Here is a 15,701-nt window from a genome sequence, read left to right on the forward strand (position 1 = left end):
TCCAAATAGTCCCACTGCCCCCTCACTTTTTCTCATAGCCCTGAAAATGTTTCCTTTTCAAGGATATATCCAATTCCCTATTGAAAGTTATTTTTGAATCTGCTTCCATCGCCCTTTCAGGCAGTGCATTCCAGCCTCTCCCTCCTCAATCTTTCTCTCTCTCCAGACTCTCTGCTGTTTCTCCATTGCTGGTCCTGTTTCTGGTCCCCAACCCCTCCCCCCACCAAGTGGGGGTCGGCTATCTACGGCAGCAGCCAGGGATGTCACGGAGCGGGGTGGGGGTGGGGGTGTGCTAATGCACCGAGAAATTTAAAGGGTGAAGCTGCCCCGGGCTGCCAGCAGCAGTGCCCGGGAAATTCGTGTCCCATCCCGGGGAAATCCCGGACAATCTGGGAGGTTTGGCCACTCTTATAAAAACAAATTGCTGGAAATACATAGTAAGTTAGCCAGGTTCGGTAAAGAGAAAAGATAAGTTAATGTTTCAGATGTAGTGTAAGTGCCTTTGTCAGAATTCAATCTTTGTCTCTAGATTTTGATTGATAGTTGACAGCTAGAGCCAATGTATTGGGGCTTCAGTTTCAGTAGAGCAGGCAAGTTAGCCGTTCAGGTACATTACTAAAATGGATTGCATCTCTCCTTGGCTTGAGCAGTTGCCATTGATTGTTTGTCTGTTTGAGCGACCACATTATCAGAACTGATGGCAATTGTAAGTGGTCAGTCATGATGCCCTCTCAGCCCTAAAAAAGACATTCCTGGGTGATTCTTTCAAATGACTTCAGACTTAGAGGCGAGAGCACTACCAATGAGTCACAGCTAATACCGAGCTTGGACTATCATGTCCGTTTTGTTCGATTTCTCTTGCTATGTAGAGAGGTGCCACTAACTACATTGACTACCCCCGCCCCCCCCCTCCCCACCACCTGGAAACTGGGACGGGTGTGGGTTTGAACCCATTCCATGGCATTGAGTGTTTGTGATCCAAAGCCCAATTGTCGCTGTGTCTTAGGGTTGCCAACCCTCCAGTATTGTCCTGGAGTCGCCAAGAATTAAAGGTTAATCTCCTGGACACTGGGAGAGAAATCAAAGGGGCGTTTAATAAGTGTTTTTTTTTTCATTTTCTTTGAACACTTTCGTTTATTAGTTATAAAAATATTGGAGATGGGGGAACGGGGCAGTTGGAGGCGGGAGGTCATGTGATGAAATGTCCAGAAATACATCCAACCTGAGTTTGCAACTCTACTGAGCCTGTGTGTTATGCAGCCACTTAATGTGTGTGGCGTAATCTTTTGTAAAAAAAAATTATTGGTCTAAGTGGCCATTTTGACAGTATGCAGGCTTAACAAATAAACTTCAAGGCACTTTTATTTTTGTCGAATCTTGCGCTCAGTTTCTGCTTGTTTGCTTTTCTCCTGCCCTTTAGATGAGGAGCAACTTCAGACATTACTTCCTTTCTTCCAAGACGATGAAAGTTGGCTACGATATGGTTACTTGGGCTGCTACTCAGCTGGCCCTCTGCTATATCGTAACGCCTTTCCTCCTACTGGCTACAGAACCCACCATCAAATTCTACAAGTAAGTGGAACTACGTTCTGATTCTGGGTTTGTCTACAAACAGCAAAAAAAAAGCATTGAAACTAATTCAAATTCATATCTGCGAATATTTTTCCAGCAGGAGATTTTTTTTTCTTTTCTACTTCCCTCCAAAAGAAATGTACACATTTATGTAGTTTGGCTGCTAAAATGGCCAGCCTCTTCTTTGTAATTCCTTGAATGTTATGATGGTTGAACTTGGTTGTAAAAAAAAAATTAGATCACCAAGACAGTTACAACAACAGCTCAACTTAGTATTATTGTTTGTTCTCGGGATGTGGGTGTAGTTGACAATGTAAAGGTGGCATCGATTGCCCATTCTTTGTTGCCCTCAGAAGGTGGTGAGCCTTCTTGCAGTTGTTTTTACAACGGGTTGGTTTTTTAATGAGCCCCCGCCCACCCACTTCAGAGGGCATTAAGAGTCAACCACATAGTGTGAGACTGGAATCACATGAAGGCCGGCCAGGGTGGCAGTTCCTTTCCCTGAAGGATATCAGCAAATCAGGTCGGTTTTTCTGGCAACGGGCAGTGCCTTGTGTGGAACTGAGCAGCACAGATCAAGAAGGTTCTAGATTTTGTCCTGTCTATACAGATCTCAGAGAGCGGCAGTAGATGCGCTACGGTGGGACTCCGTGTCCCTGGACTAGGAAGGGGAAAAATCTTCTTGGGTTTACCTGGCTCCTTGATTGCTATCAAGCTCATGTATGTGGATGTCTGGTGAGGGCAAGATCAAGCACAGGTTCAATAACCGATCAGTACTGAGTCACCCGAGGCAGAGTTTGAGCAGTACAATTAACTGCTGCGCTTTCGGGATATTAAGAAAGAAAGCTAATCTTAGTAGAGGCTCCTGATCGCTCTCCAGTGACCCGCTGGCCGAAGGAGTGGGTGCACCTGTGGACATCAGCCTCGGCCGCGATGCCTCGCATGATTGAGCAGCTTGCCGAATTTCACCGTCCAGGATCTCTGGTTCCAAAGCTCTGCTTCCCGTTTCCTAACTCGGACCAAGTCCCGTTCACCCATTGTTGACCTACATTGGCTTTGGTCCAGCATCGCCTCAATTTTAAAATTCTCATCCTTGTTTTAAAATCCCTCCATGGCCTCGTCCCTCCCTGTCTCTGTAACCTCCTCCAGTCCTACAACCCTCCGAGAACTCTGCCCTGCTCCAATTCTGACCTCTTGCGCATCCCCGATTTTAATCGCTCCACCATTGGTGGCCATGCCTTCAGCTGCCAAGACCCTAAGCTCTGGAATTTCATCCCTAAACCTCTCTACTTCTCTCTCCTCCTTTAGGACACTCCTTAAAACCTATCTCTTCGACCAAACTTTTGGTCACCTGTCCTGGTATCTCCTTATGTGGTTCGGTGTCCAGTTTTGCTTGATAATCGCTCCTGTGAAGCACCTTGAAATGTTTTGCATTTATAAAGCGCCTTTAACATAGTAAGCTGTTGTTGGAACAGCTGCCAGTGCCTGTGGGAACCGGACCCCAGCAGGAGGATTCTGCCCTTGGGGCAGGAAGGGGGAAACCCACTCGGGATAATGTGAAAGAGAGAGAGAGAGAGAGTGAATGTTCTGGTTCAGTCTCTGCCTATCACTGGATACCTTCCCCTTCCTGGGTCACCAGGGGAAGATGATTTCCTCTATGGGCTTTGCAACAAAATCGTTAAGGTGTTCTTTATAGGCATTATAATGAAAGGGGAGTTCTCCCCGATGTCCTGGCCAACATTTATTCCTCAACCATCAAGACTAAAATAGATTATCTGGTGATTTATCACATTGCTGAGTGTGGGACCTTGCTGGTGTGCAAATTGGTGCCACGTTTTCTACATTACAACAGTGTCCACACTTCAAAAAAGTACTCAATTGGCTGTAAAGCACTTTGGGACGTCTTGAGGTCGTGAAAGGCCCGATATAAATGCAAGTCTTTCTTTCGTTATGATTTTGTTGCCTCTAATTCACAGAGGAAATCTTTCCCATCCCTCCCCCACTGGTGGGATTTTAACTCTGATGGAAGGTGAAAGTTCATGGTACTGCAGTAATAGTCCAGTATATGTAACAAGTAGATTGACACAATATCTGTACTGTACTCTCTTGTACAAACTGCAAACAGCTCCCACAAGAGAATGTAAGTTGCAGGAGAGCTGTAAGCAATTTAACTGCTTGACAGACAAGTAATAGATTTGCGTCTCTGCGCTGTTTGCAACTATGAACTGCACTGTAATGACAGCTGTACGATTTTGCCCATTTACAGCAAACTAAGCTGGATAAATACAGTGCCGGGTGAGTGAGGTGTCAGTTTTGCCCCTTGTATATTGGACAGCTCTGCTGTACTGCCAGATGCCTTCTTGTGAGCAGACTGTTACTGGTGAACACACGGATTTTTGTATTTTTGTAATGCATTTACTTTTGACGTGGCTTGATATAATTGTGAGAGATCCCAGGGAATGCAGTGTTCCAAATTCATTCTAACTTAATTTTGAATCAAACAGACAAAACAAAATGGCCTTCCGTATCTCACTCGATGGTGAATTTTAAGAACTGGCTGCTCATCAAGTTTTCTGGCTAAAGGATTTGGCATTTGAAAAGGAAAACTGAGCCCAAAGCTCGGCTTCAGCCGAGCCGGATGTAACCAGTTCCAGTTTAGATTACCGTTGGCCAGATGTGGGCTCTTCCTCTTAACAGCTGCCAGACTTAATCCTCTCAGAATTGGAGTGCTATTCAGGACCGAACCCAAAAATAGACTTGTACTTTCTTGTTAATTTCTCAATCTTCTTTTTGTATCTGTGCTGTACTCCAGCTTTCTTCGATGGTTTTCATTTGAAATCTTCAGAAATATGTTTTCTCCTGAAGGTACTGAAGTACAGTCCCACGGGTGTCAGCAACTCTCGGGTATTTCACCCACATGACAATATGTGAGCCCAGACAGTGAATGGTGAACAATTTAAACCGTGACAGGCAACCCAGCTGAGCCTAATTCTGTCCCATTTGACGCCTGCACATGCATTTTCCAGTGGTGGAGAGGAGGGGGTCATTGGGGTGTGATCAGGAACAGACATCCTGGCTGAATTTTTTTTCACTCTCTAACTTGGGGTCAATTGTAGAACCACCTGCTGCTTGTGGCTAAGATACACTCACTCGAGGCTAAGGTGATTTGGGCTCAGTGCCTTAACACATGGTGTATTTGCAAGATCTTGGTCACGAGTGTGATGGTGTGGCAGCAAAGTGTTTCCTGGCTATTCTGGAAACTTCTATTGTAGCAATGAACGTTTGAATCTTCATAGAATTCGTCTTAAGCGGGGCTCTGGTACAGCACTAAAACTGCAGGGTTGACGTAATTGTGTTGGGTCGTGTTAGCTTTGTGTTGTGGAAGGTGCACACTGAATAAATTCTCTCTCTGTCTTTGCTTCAAAGGTCAATGTATTTTCACTTCCACATTCTGTGTGCCCTTGTGCTACCAGTTCTGGCAATCAAGAAGCGCAAGTGTGTTGAAAAGATAGCACCAATTTATCCAACCTCCTCGAATGTCAACTCCTCCAACGCAGCCCCCAGTCGCCAACAACCCAAGAAGGAACAGTAGTACATTGGAAGTGAGATATGCAAAAAGAAAAACTGTTGCGGTGAGGTTAGGGGGGAGTGGAGAGGACCCAGCGGTTTGTATCTGGGTGGTCTTAATCACAAGAGTGCCTTACTAAAGATTTAATGAATGAAACAGTTTAATGAAGTGTATGTTTGTTTACTGTACAGAGATCCCTGCATTGAACAGCCACTTGTCACTGACTCTACACTCGCTGTAGTGATTAAGCCTGGGTCACTGGGGTGACTGTAAAATGCAGGCTTTGCTGTAATTTGCCACCTTGTTGAGTTTTTTTTCTCTCAAAATGATATGATTGTCCCATGAATTTTTGGACACTTTCATTGTGGATGATATGTGTGTATATAATGACCTCTCATCAGCTACCAGAGAATTGCTGGTGAAGTCTTGAAGTTGAGTAATGGTTCAGGACTTTTTTTTGGCCAGATTGTTAAAATACTAATACTGTTGCTATAAAACCTATCCTTTTCCAATGTTATTTGAAGCTGTTCTGCCGTATTTCTTGTAACCTTTGCCCTCACCAGGTGACACGTTTGCCCCCTATCAACAAGGCATTCATGCCACTGGTTTTCCTTTCCTTAGTAAGGAGTTCCAACCTATTGATTTGTGATCTGATAATCTCTGAGCCTCTGGGTCTATCTGTGGTTAGTTTTGACAAGTCACAACTTGGGGAGAAAAGCTGTTCTGAGGAAAGTGGGTCTCCCCTCTGCTGACTGGAGCCCTTTAAAAGTACCGGCAATGCACCCATCCTTCACCTTAGCTGGACGAAGAATGCATACAGATTAAAAACGGGGGCAGGGGCATGCAATGAGAAAATGATCATCCAGTACACTTGGAGTGGCGGATTGTTTCATTGAAGAGTAACCCAGCTAAGTGATTACAGTGATTGAGATCAGGGGGCGAAGGTTCCGCAGATTGCCTTAAATACAAAGTCACCGAGCTTGCAATGATTCACTGTTCTGTTTTGTTTGTAAAATTTTCGCGAAAATCCAAACCGCTTGTAAGTAAGAGCATTACGTTACAGTTATGCAAATAGATTTTATAATTATAGAAAACTTGATGTTGCCAATACTTTTTATATATTAAAGCTATTTATTTCTTTTATTTAGTGCCCAAAGCCTTACTTATTGCAGCCGACACTACGTTTGTTTGTTTATCTAGGTCTTTTGCAGGGATGATGAGGGAACTGTGTTTTTGAAGACAGATTAATTTTTGTGTGCCGGAGGAAGGAGCATTGCAGAATTTGCTTTCCTCCTCTTCTCTGTATGACGAAGTACGGTACTGACCAAATCCTTAATGGGTCCTTGAAGGAGGAACTAGAGCTATCTCATTTAGTTTGGGATTGTTAGGTTAAAATTAGAACCACTTTAGTTAATGCAGCCTGTTGGGTTAACTAACAGCAATATATTGTTACAATAATATCTTAGTAATAATATAAAAGGACTTGAAACCCTCTAATGAAGATATCCTGTCACCATTGTAGTAATGAAGCATTGACGTCTAAAAGCACTAGTATTACATGCTCAATACCAGAAAAATAATCCTGTTTTGAGTGCTTGGGACTATCCGTTGGTGGTTCTATGTGTGAAGTGGGCCTAAAGATGTTTGCCTCTGAGGCGTGTTTTTTTTTTGGGTGGGGGTGGGGAGCAGAATGGCCTCTGCTCTGCATCAAACTGTCCTATACTTGACTCAGTTGTAGCACCCTCTGCTGCTGTGGCTAAGATAGACTAACTCAAGACTATGGTCATTTGAGCTCAGTGCCTTACCACACGGTGCATTTGCAAGATCTTGGGTCACGAGCGTGATGGTGCGGCACCAATGTATTTCCTGGCTATTCTGGAAACTTATTTTGCCAGAAAGTTCTCTATTGTAGCAGTGACCTTTTAAATCTTCTGAGAATTCCTCTTACGTGTTTAACCAATGATAGTGGATGCTTGAAATGGAAAGTGTTCCATCCTCATCGTTAACATCCCTCCCTCACCGTAATGGGTAGAAAAATTCACCTTTTTTTTTATATATACAGGAAAAGCAACCTTTTAGAAAGGTGAAAAGTGTTTTAAAATTACTATTTCAGTTTCTCTTCAATTCAGGAAATCTGAGAAGACATCCCTGACACTTAGGATGCAGCTGAGAGGCAATGAGCAGTCATGATAGCACTACACTCTTATTGTTGTAAGATGTTCCCAAATGTATGCCAGCATCTTGGCTCTTTTCTTCCTCGCAGTACTGATGGAGTGCTGCACAATCAAAGGTGCCGTCTTTCAGATGAGACGTTAAACCGAGGCTCCGTCTGCCCTCTCAGGTGGACGTAAATGATCCCATGGCACTATTTCGAAGAAGGGCAGGGGAGTTCTTCCCGGTATCCTGGCCAATATTTATCCCTCAACCAACATCTGAACCAGATAATCTGCTCGTTTATCTCCTTTGTTGTTTGTGGGACCTTGCTGTGTGCAAATTGGCTGCTGCATTTCCTGCATTACAACAGGCACTACACTTCAGAAAATACTTAATTGGCTGTAAAGTACTTTGGGACATCCTGAGGCCATGAAAGGCACGATATAAATGCAAGTTCTTCTTGGTCTCCAATATCTGTAATCTTGGTTTTGAAAATGAGCGATTTGTTGGGAATCTAGAACAGTTTTATGTTACAATTGCAATTTTGTTACAAGTAAGGTGTAGAAAGAAAGGATTTAATGATCAAGCTCAAATTTCTTGCAAGTTCAACTTTCTGTGCCGGATTTTGAGATTATTGAGTTACTGCCCAGTGTTAAAATCACACCAATTGGAGAATTCAAGCATCGTTCTCTAATTTGAACTGAATACTTGAGCAATAAAAAGAAAGAACTTGCATTTATATAGTGCCCTTCACAACCTCAGGACGTCCCAAAGCGTTTTACAAACATCTGAAAATGACAGAGAGGAAAAGACCAACAAGCCTGTCTCATAGGTAGCCTTGTTGCAACTGAGTGTCATGATCCCCCAACACTCCTCACCCACCAGCAGTCGTGTAATCTCCTGGGAAAGATTTGTTTTTCTTTTTTCTCTCTCTCTCTCAAAATACCTTGGTATGTATTTGAATAAGGCACTAGTCTGATTCTGTGGCCTGGAAATAGTTAAAAAGAAGTACCATCATAAACTGGGATAAAGCATTGAATCAGTTGGGCAACAACTTCATGAGGTTTTGTGTTTAAGCATTGCACCAGAGCAGGTGACAGTGGGGTTGGTCCCTGCGGTTTGTTTACAGACCGAATGAAATTGTTTTCAATCTCCACTGAATGACTTGTAATTTGAAAGCGAGAAAGTTCTATAGTTTAACCATCTGGAATTGTGTTGTAACTGTGTTTAGTCATCACCTAGTTCATTCAAGTTGGCCTCACACATGTGGCAAATGCAGCCCAAAGCAACTGTTAGTATTTACAAAAGCTGGAAACACGCAGGTCAGTCAGCACCTATGCAGAGAACAGTCAGTTTCAGGTGTGTACCCTTCATTCTGACAAAACGTAGATTGTCTGTTCTCTCCACAGATGCTAATTGACATGCTGTATGTTTCCAGTCTTTCCTGTTAGTTTCAGATTTCTAGCATCTGCAGTGTTTTTCTTTTTACTTATAAGTATTTACAGGCAGTTCTCTGGGGTGCCTCACTTTTGCTGCTTGCATGCCAATGGTATCTGTGTTTATGGCCCCTACTCAACATTACTGTTGGTCTGCAGTGCTGTAACTTTTGATATATTTTTGACTCATAAACTCCTATTTTATGAGCCAGATTTCTGCAGGAAGTTTATAGCAATAATCCGTTTCCTGCAAGCTCTCAACAATGACGTGATGTCATAAAACCCAGAGTGCGCTATAAGAAGTCGAGAATAATGTTACATGCAGTATTTTCCCAAACATAACCAAGGTACTAAAACAAAAGCAAAACCCTGCGGATGCTGGAAATCTGAAATTAAAACAGAAAATGCTGGAAACACTCAGCAGGTCAGGCAGCATCTGTGGAGAGGGAAACAGATTTAATGTTTCAGGTCACTGACTTTTAATCAGAACACACTCGTCGATCAACCTGAAACGTTAACTCTGTTTTTAAAGAAGGGTGAGTTCCCGTTCAGAATCCCAAACAGCAATGATTACGCTATCTACCTTCCAATTAAATGTGATACTTTAACCCCATCTAGGATGTTTGTTTCACCCTATTTATTGTGGGTCATAAGTCTTACTCTGCTTGGTGCATTAGGCATTAAGATAGCATGGAAAATCTACAAGGTCATCTCTGTTTTGTACAGGTCACCAAAACTGCTTTTATATTTTAGAATTCCAGGAGTTGGGTCTCATTGGTGTTTAAAGTGTTAATTCAGATTTGCCAAGTCAATTTTACCTGGATCTATGAGTTTGCTGCCAGGCTGCAGAAAGCTAATTTAACACCATAAATACAAGAAGCTGGCTCGCAGAATATAAACAAAAAGAACAACAATATAAAAGCCGCTTAACTTTGTAATGAGTCTAGTACTTGATATATCAAAGGTTTTGTTTTTAAATGCAGACTGGAAGGGTACAAAATGTGTGTACTGTAGTTTCCAGCAGGGTGCTAGGATTGCCAGGTATGACTTGAGCTTCCTACCCTGACGAGGGTAGTTAAATAACTGGATAATGACAAGGGACCATGTGGAGACTACAAAAACCTTGGTCGTGCCTTTTTGAAGGAGTACTGTTGTAGTTTGGGTGAGTTCTTGGGCAGGTTCAGCTCTCTAAACACCTACAATGACAAACCTCTTCAGGACAACCACGTTGACAGTCTGGTAAGGTTTGCACTGAATCAGCTACTAAAACTGCTGCAACATAAATCAGTTCAATGTGGGGGCTGTGTGTGTGTGTGTTTTTTTTTAAACAGTTCCAGCTATAGATGTAAAGGTTTCACCAGCAGATCAGGTGGGTGATGTGATGTCCTCATGTTACTGTTAGTCATTGCACTTTCTTATCTTTCACATTTGATAAATTGGTTACTCTCATTGAATTACTTGGTAGTGTTTCAAGCCCACAATCAAACGTAGAACAGGTTTGGCAATTTTATTTTTAAAGCTTATCGTGAAACCTACTAAGGGCGACAGTCACAACATTGGTTTGTGCATCTTAGTGAAACTGCATATGTTTGAACCAGCATATCTACGTCGGTCAAAATCTCATTGAATTGGTTTTGTGTTTTTTCCCCTCCAAAATCCCGCCCCCTCCCTTCAGTGCTTCCAGATATTCTTGCTTCTGCAGTGAGAAAGTGAGCTTGATAATACCAAGTCACCACAACACAACATACTTACAAACATTGCAACCTATGATACATTTATAACATAATTCACCATCCTTTTCTAGAACGTTCTTGTTTTAACATTATATATCATCTGTAATATATTAAAAATATTGTCTGTGTGTACTTCCAATCTACAAAAACATTACATTCCGTTGCCACATTTTTGTCAACTTTTTCCTGCGTCCACTGTGATAATGGAAACTTTGTAAACTAGTCATGCTGTAAATACAACCTCCCACCAGTGGTGATGCTGTAGTGCTTGTTTCCATTCTCCCAGTCTGTACTGCAGAGAAACTCCTATGTCCCAACTAACTCTGCACTGCTTCCCAAATTCTAGGAAATGTTCCTATTTTAACTGTAACATAAAATAGAAGTATTGTATAAAAATAAGAACGGGATATATGACTTTAAAAGGATATCTGAATTGCATCTACTCGCCCTGGTACAATTATTCCGTGCCCTCTAACCCTGCTTCATCTGAAGACTGCACTTGATGTTGATGCCCCATTGAGTATTTATTGATGAAACATGTTCCCTGGAAGGTGGGCTAATGGCAAAATTTAGCACTATGCTTAGCCACAAGGTGATGGAACATAGATCACGCCTGCAAGAGTCCTCACAAATTCCTGATCTTGGCTGGTCAGTTCCATACAGGGAGAGAGAGCAAGTAAATCAGAGAGAGAGAGAGAGACGCACACATCACTCTCTAGCAACTCCTTGTAGCCAGTAAAGGGCCATGAGAGCATAGACCACAGCCACAGGTACACAGTTGTGTACAGTGGATGGATGGAGACAATTTGAGATAATAGCTTCAAAAAGAAAAAGTAATTTAGCATACTTCAATTATCTGAAATGTACTGGTTGGTAGTCCTCTGAGGGTTGTGTAGACCCCAAGCAATACAGCTGGTATTGGTAATGGGACATTGTTAGGATTACATAGAGACAGAGGATACTGGTTTGACAAATGGCAAACATTGAAATTGTGAATGAGTAAATGATACAGAAATCATTTTCCCCCTGGATTTTCATAATCTGTACTGTTGGTACCATTGTGAAACATTGGGTGAATGGTTGGTTTAAAACAGTTGGTTTTGATGGTACATTATATTTCCATGGTTCCTGAGCAGTAAATTAGTTCTTAGGAGATTTTAAATGTTCATCCTTTGAACATTTTCCTTTCAAAGGTTTGTTTGACATGAAATAGCTGCAGCAATTCGAATGCAATCTGATGATGTAGGTACTGTGATGTGTGGAGTTCCTAATGGACTTTAACTGCAACAGGCATACATCATACTGACCTTGGGAGCATCAGTGTGCAAAATGGGGACAATGTACCCCTGCCACCCAAGAACAAATGTCCCTTACATAGTTCACCAAAAGTATATACAGTGAATATGGTCTCTTTTAGGTACAGAGCTCAGAATATATTTTCTTTTTTTTTAACAAAAAAAGCAATAAATTGGAACCATTCTGTGTTCATTATTTCTACATCTGGCCAGAATCAAAACCTTGTTGCTATTAGAAAGTTTAGATCTCACCTTAGGTGTTTTTCTACATGAGAGGTGCTTTATAGATGCAAGTTATTGTTTAAAGCCTGCAGTACAATGTTGATTATCATTACTTTTCTTGTACTTGGAATTATGCCATGGGATGCCAGCATCTTGGTGCTTAAACGAGTTTTTATCTGAAATGATTATCTCGCTGTTTTAGTGGATGAGTTAACCTGTTTAAAATAAATGTGCTGGCACCTCCACTAAAATAGTGGAGAGGAATTTCAGACTAATGTACTTGCAAGGTGTTAATCCAGGGCCCCTGCCTTGTATATAGTTTCACAGATAACATCAGCAGCAGTAAGCATCCAAGATCATGACTCTTGTCTTCAGCACTCCGAAGTTTAAAACTTCCTTTTTACCGTTTTAATATGTTAAAATATATGTGTTGAGTTTAATAATTAAAGATATTTTCATTGTGGGTGTCTTTCATTTTTTTGCTAAATGTTACTGGATCAATTAACGAAGGATTTCCAAAGTTGATGATATGAGTTTGTCAGAAGTTTGGAACTGCGGATGGGCATTAACGAGATCTTCTGTTGAACACACGCAATCCAGAGCAGTTGTAGTTTACGTTTCCCAATTTGTGGTGAAATAGTTGCTTTTATTTTGGTAATCGTGTGCCAGTAATTTGCGGCTCATAAGATCTGTTGTTGCGAAAGTCTTTTGGGCAGCAGACTCAGATATTTGATTTGCTCTATCAATGAGGAAGACCACCTAATCCATGAATGACAATGTCTTGAGAAGGTTGTGGAGATTTTACCAACCTATGGCAAAACTCCGTATCCCACTGTTGCATTCTGCATCATGGGGTATAAAGTTTATCTAAAACCTTTCTTTCAGTTGGGCTGTCACAGTGAGTTAGTATACTATCCTTTCACTCCTGGGCCCAGGTTCAAATCCCAAGGGACCAGAGTCTGTCCTCTCTGATGCTGGGAGATGTTCTGAGATTCTACAGAAATTTATTTATTCAAAACTTATGGTTTTTGTTTTGTTCTTAAAACTGGCCAATGAGTTTTTATTATTAACTATGGTGACACTAAATATATGTCACAGATGTGGTTTAGGAACTGGAAACTTTCATATTTACACACCGAAAATGTTGTATTTAAAAAAAAGAAACTTTTTGAAATATTTTAATCTGTGGTAAACATAGAATATGTCATGGGCACTGGTGACATGATTAATACCTACACCTGTGAGGGAAGCAGGTGAGTGAGTTGGCTAAATAGCTATCCTTGAGAGATTTATCATCTCTTTACTGGCTGTGACATGTATATGTATATGGTAAACTTGTGACCAAAATTACTTCTCCCCTTGACGCCAGTAATGTCGCCCATACAACCTCCTGTGTAGACCTGAAGTGTGAGAGTGCGGTCACTTTCCATCCTACAACTGGTGGAAATTTGAAAAATATGTTCCACCTTTTTGAGTTACAAAGCTAGATATTCTTGTGGACTTGCTGTCTTACTGCTGGAAGCAGTGTTTGGGGCATTGGGAATTCCCATTTTGGGAATTTTCAAGATGGTGGTGAGTGCTAATGCATCTTCTCCAGTGATTTTTTAAAAATCCCCTCCCCCTCTTCATAGACACATTATAGAAAAATAATGTGCAGTGAACAGTAGAATAGTTCATTTAATCACGAGAGAGAAAATTTAACACCAGGAAATGCTGGAAATGTACAGTGGGTCCATCAGCAACCAACAGACAAAGGTAGGCAGGTATTTTTTTGTATCTTCCTTGTAAAATGGATGGGGTATTTGATTGTTCCTGATTGTATTTCCTCTCTTCAAAAGATGTTTAAAAAATCATTTAGTTATTGCATTCCAACTGAACAGTGGTTGGAATGTCCAGTGATGCAAATGGGCTAATGGTTTTTAAAAAAAAATGTGTGCAAAAAGATACAAAGGGAAAACCAATTTGTACAGGGATACAAGTTTTAAAATGATTTTTTTAAAGACTGACATTATTTATTTTTGAAATTTAGAGCTTTTGTATATTGATAATAAAATCAGTGCTATATTTTTTAAATGCAAACTCTCTTGGTTATTGTTTCCTTTTTATTTCAATTGTTCTCAGTTACAACAATCATACATTTCTACAAAATTGACATGCACAGAATGGTGCAGTGTACATGATACAGAAGTACAGAGCAGAAAGGAATAAACCTGGTCTGGAGGCTTTTGGATAACCCTGGGGTTGATGTATTGTCTCTTATTACTTACTTTTGTCTGGAACAAATTGAAACTCCAACTGGCAGTTCTGTGGAAAGATTTAACTCCTGGAGCAATCAAATGGGTTTCCCCGAAAGGAAGTTCTGACTTCGAACAGTGTATTTCCCTTGCATGTTAATATAAACTTACGACATCGCTGCACAGTGCAAGTCAAAAATATTAACCAACGAAATTGGCTACCCATTGAAAAATCTTTTTTTTGGTCTCCTCAAAGAGCCAAAAGGGAAATCTTAGCTTTGATCTGTGATACTAAAACATTCACAAAACATGCACTAGAGATTTAAATTTATGATTTATAAGTTAAGGGGAAGACAATTGTATGAATACACTGTTTGAATCTGAAAGTGGAATCATAATGAATTTGAAGTGTATTAGAATGACTTTATCTCAATCATCTGGTTTCTTTTGGATAAAAGGAATGGAAGTTGCAACACTTGAGCCTACTTAAGCCCAGCTGCGAGTTATAGTGAGAAACGAATACTGAGAAAGGCCACTGGTTTTATCTCCAACTTTATGCACCTTTTTTCGGAGGAATCCACTGATTAGCTATAGAACCAGAAACCATGAAATCGTTCCTTCCTCAACCACATCATATTTGGGCCTAAAGTGCCTTTTCACCACAGTTCCACATTGTTCTGGGTGTCACACCTTACTGCAGTGAAGACTCTGGTTGAAACCATGAGAGACTGCCTTTTGGGGAAACTGTACCAATTGTATCAATGGAAGCAGTCAGGCTAGTATTTCCGAAGCCCGGGTACTTGGACAGGACAAATCATAGCCTCCGACCTGCAACATGTTGAGAGAGTTCAAGTGCTTGAGGCTAACGGATATGAAGACATTGCTTTCCTCTAACATGATATTCCCCACCTCAAGTGAAGAAAACATTCATCAGTAGTTACAAAATGGTTGAACTCCTGTTTAAACAAAGAGTCGGGGAGTTGCAGGCAGCAGTATTCATTGGAAAAAAGAAATACCCTATTTAAACCTAGTGGATATGTTACTGGACTAATAATCCAAACGAATGTGAGTTCAAATCCCACCATGACAGTATAAGGATTTAAATTTAGTTTAAATTAAATCCGGAAATGAAGAATCTGGTATCAGTTAAAGTGATCATGAAGCTGTCGGATTGTCGTATAAACCCAACTGGTGCACTAATGTCCTTTAGGGCAGGAAACCTGCCGTCTTTACCCAGACTGGCCTAACTGTGACTAGTCTCTTACAAACGTGGTTGACTCTTAACTGCTCTCTGAAATGGCCTAGAAAGCCACTCAGTTGTATCAAACCGTTATTTACAGCAGTTTAAGAAGAGGGCCCACCATCACCGTCTAAGGGATGGGCAATAAATACCAGTCTTGCCAGCGACGCCCACATCCCGAGAATTAATAAAATAAATATTTTTTGAAAAGAATCATTCCGAAATAAATAAAACTTAACAGATGTGA

At 41.1% G+C, this 15,701-nt stretch overlaps 1 protein-coding gene across 2 annotated transcripts in view; it reads left to right on the forward strand.

Annotated features, from left to right (window-relative positions):
• Positions 1-6,283, forward strand: part of mboat1 (membrane bound O-acyltransferase domain containing 1) — a 97,248-nt gene extending 90,965 nt beyond the window's left edge. Inside the window, exons 11-12 of one of the 2 annotated variants that reach the window (XM_068001639.1) lie at positions 1,421-1,572; positions 4,999-5,165. In XM_068001639.1, coding sequence (XP_067857740.1) covers positions 1,421-1,572; positions 4,999-5,076 — 230 coding nt within the window. In that variant the 3' untranslated portion in view covers positions 5,077-5,165. Of the gene's footprint in view, positions 1-1,420; positions 1,573-4,998 lie in introns of both variants that reach the window. The other variant, XM_068001638.1, reaches the window with a different exon arrangement.
• The last annotated feature ends 9,418 nt before the right edge of the window (positions 6,284-15,701 follow it).

This window comes from Heptranchias perlo, chromosome 2 (assembly GCF_035084215.1).
Source record: "Heptranchias perlo isolate sHepPer1 chromosome 2, sHepPer1.hap1, whole genome shotgun sequence".
In the NCBI taxonomy this organism is placed as follows: domain Eukaryota; kingdom Metazoa; phylum Chordata; class Chondrichthyes; order Hexanchiformes; family Hexanchidae; genus Heptranchias; species Heptranchias perlo.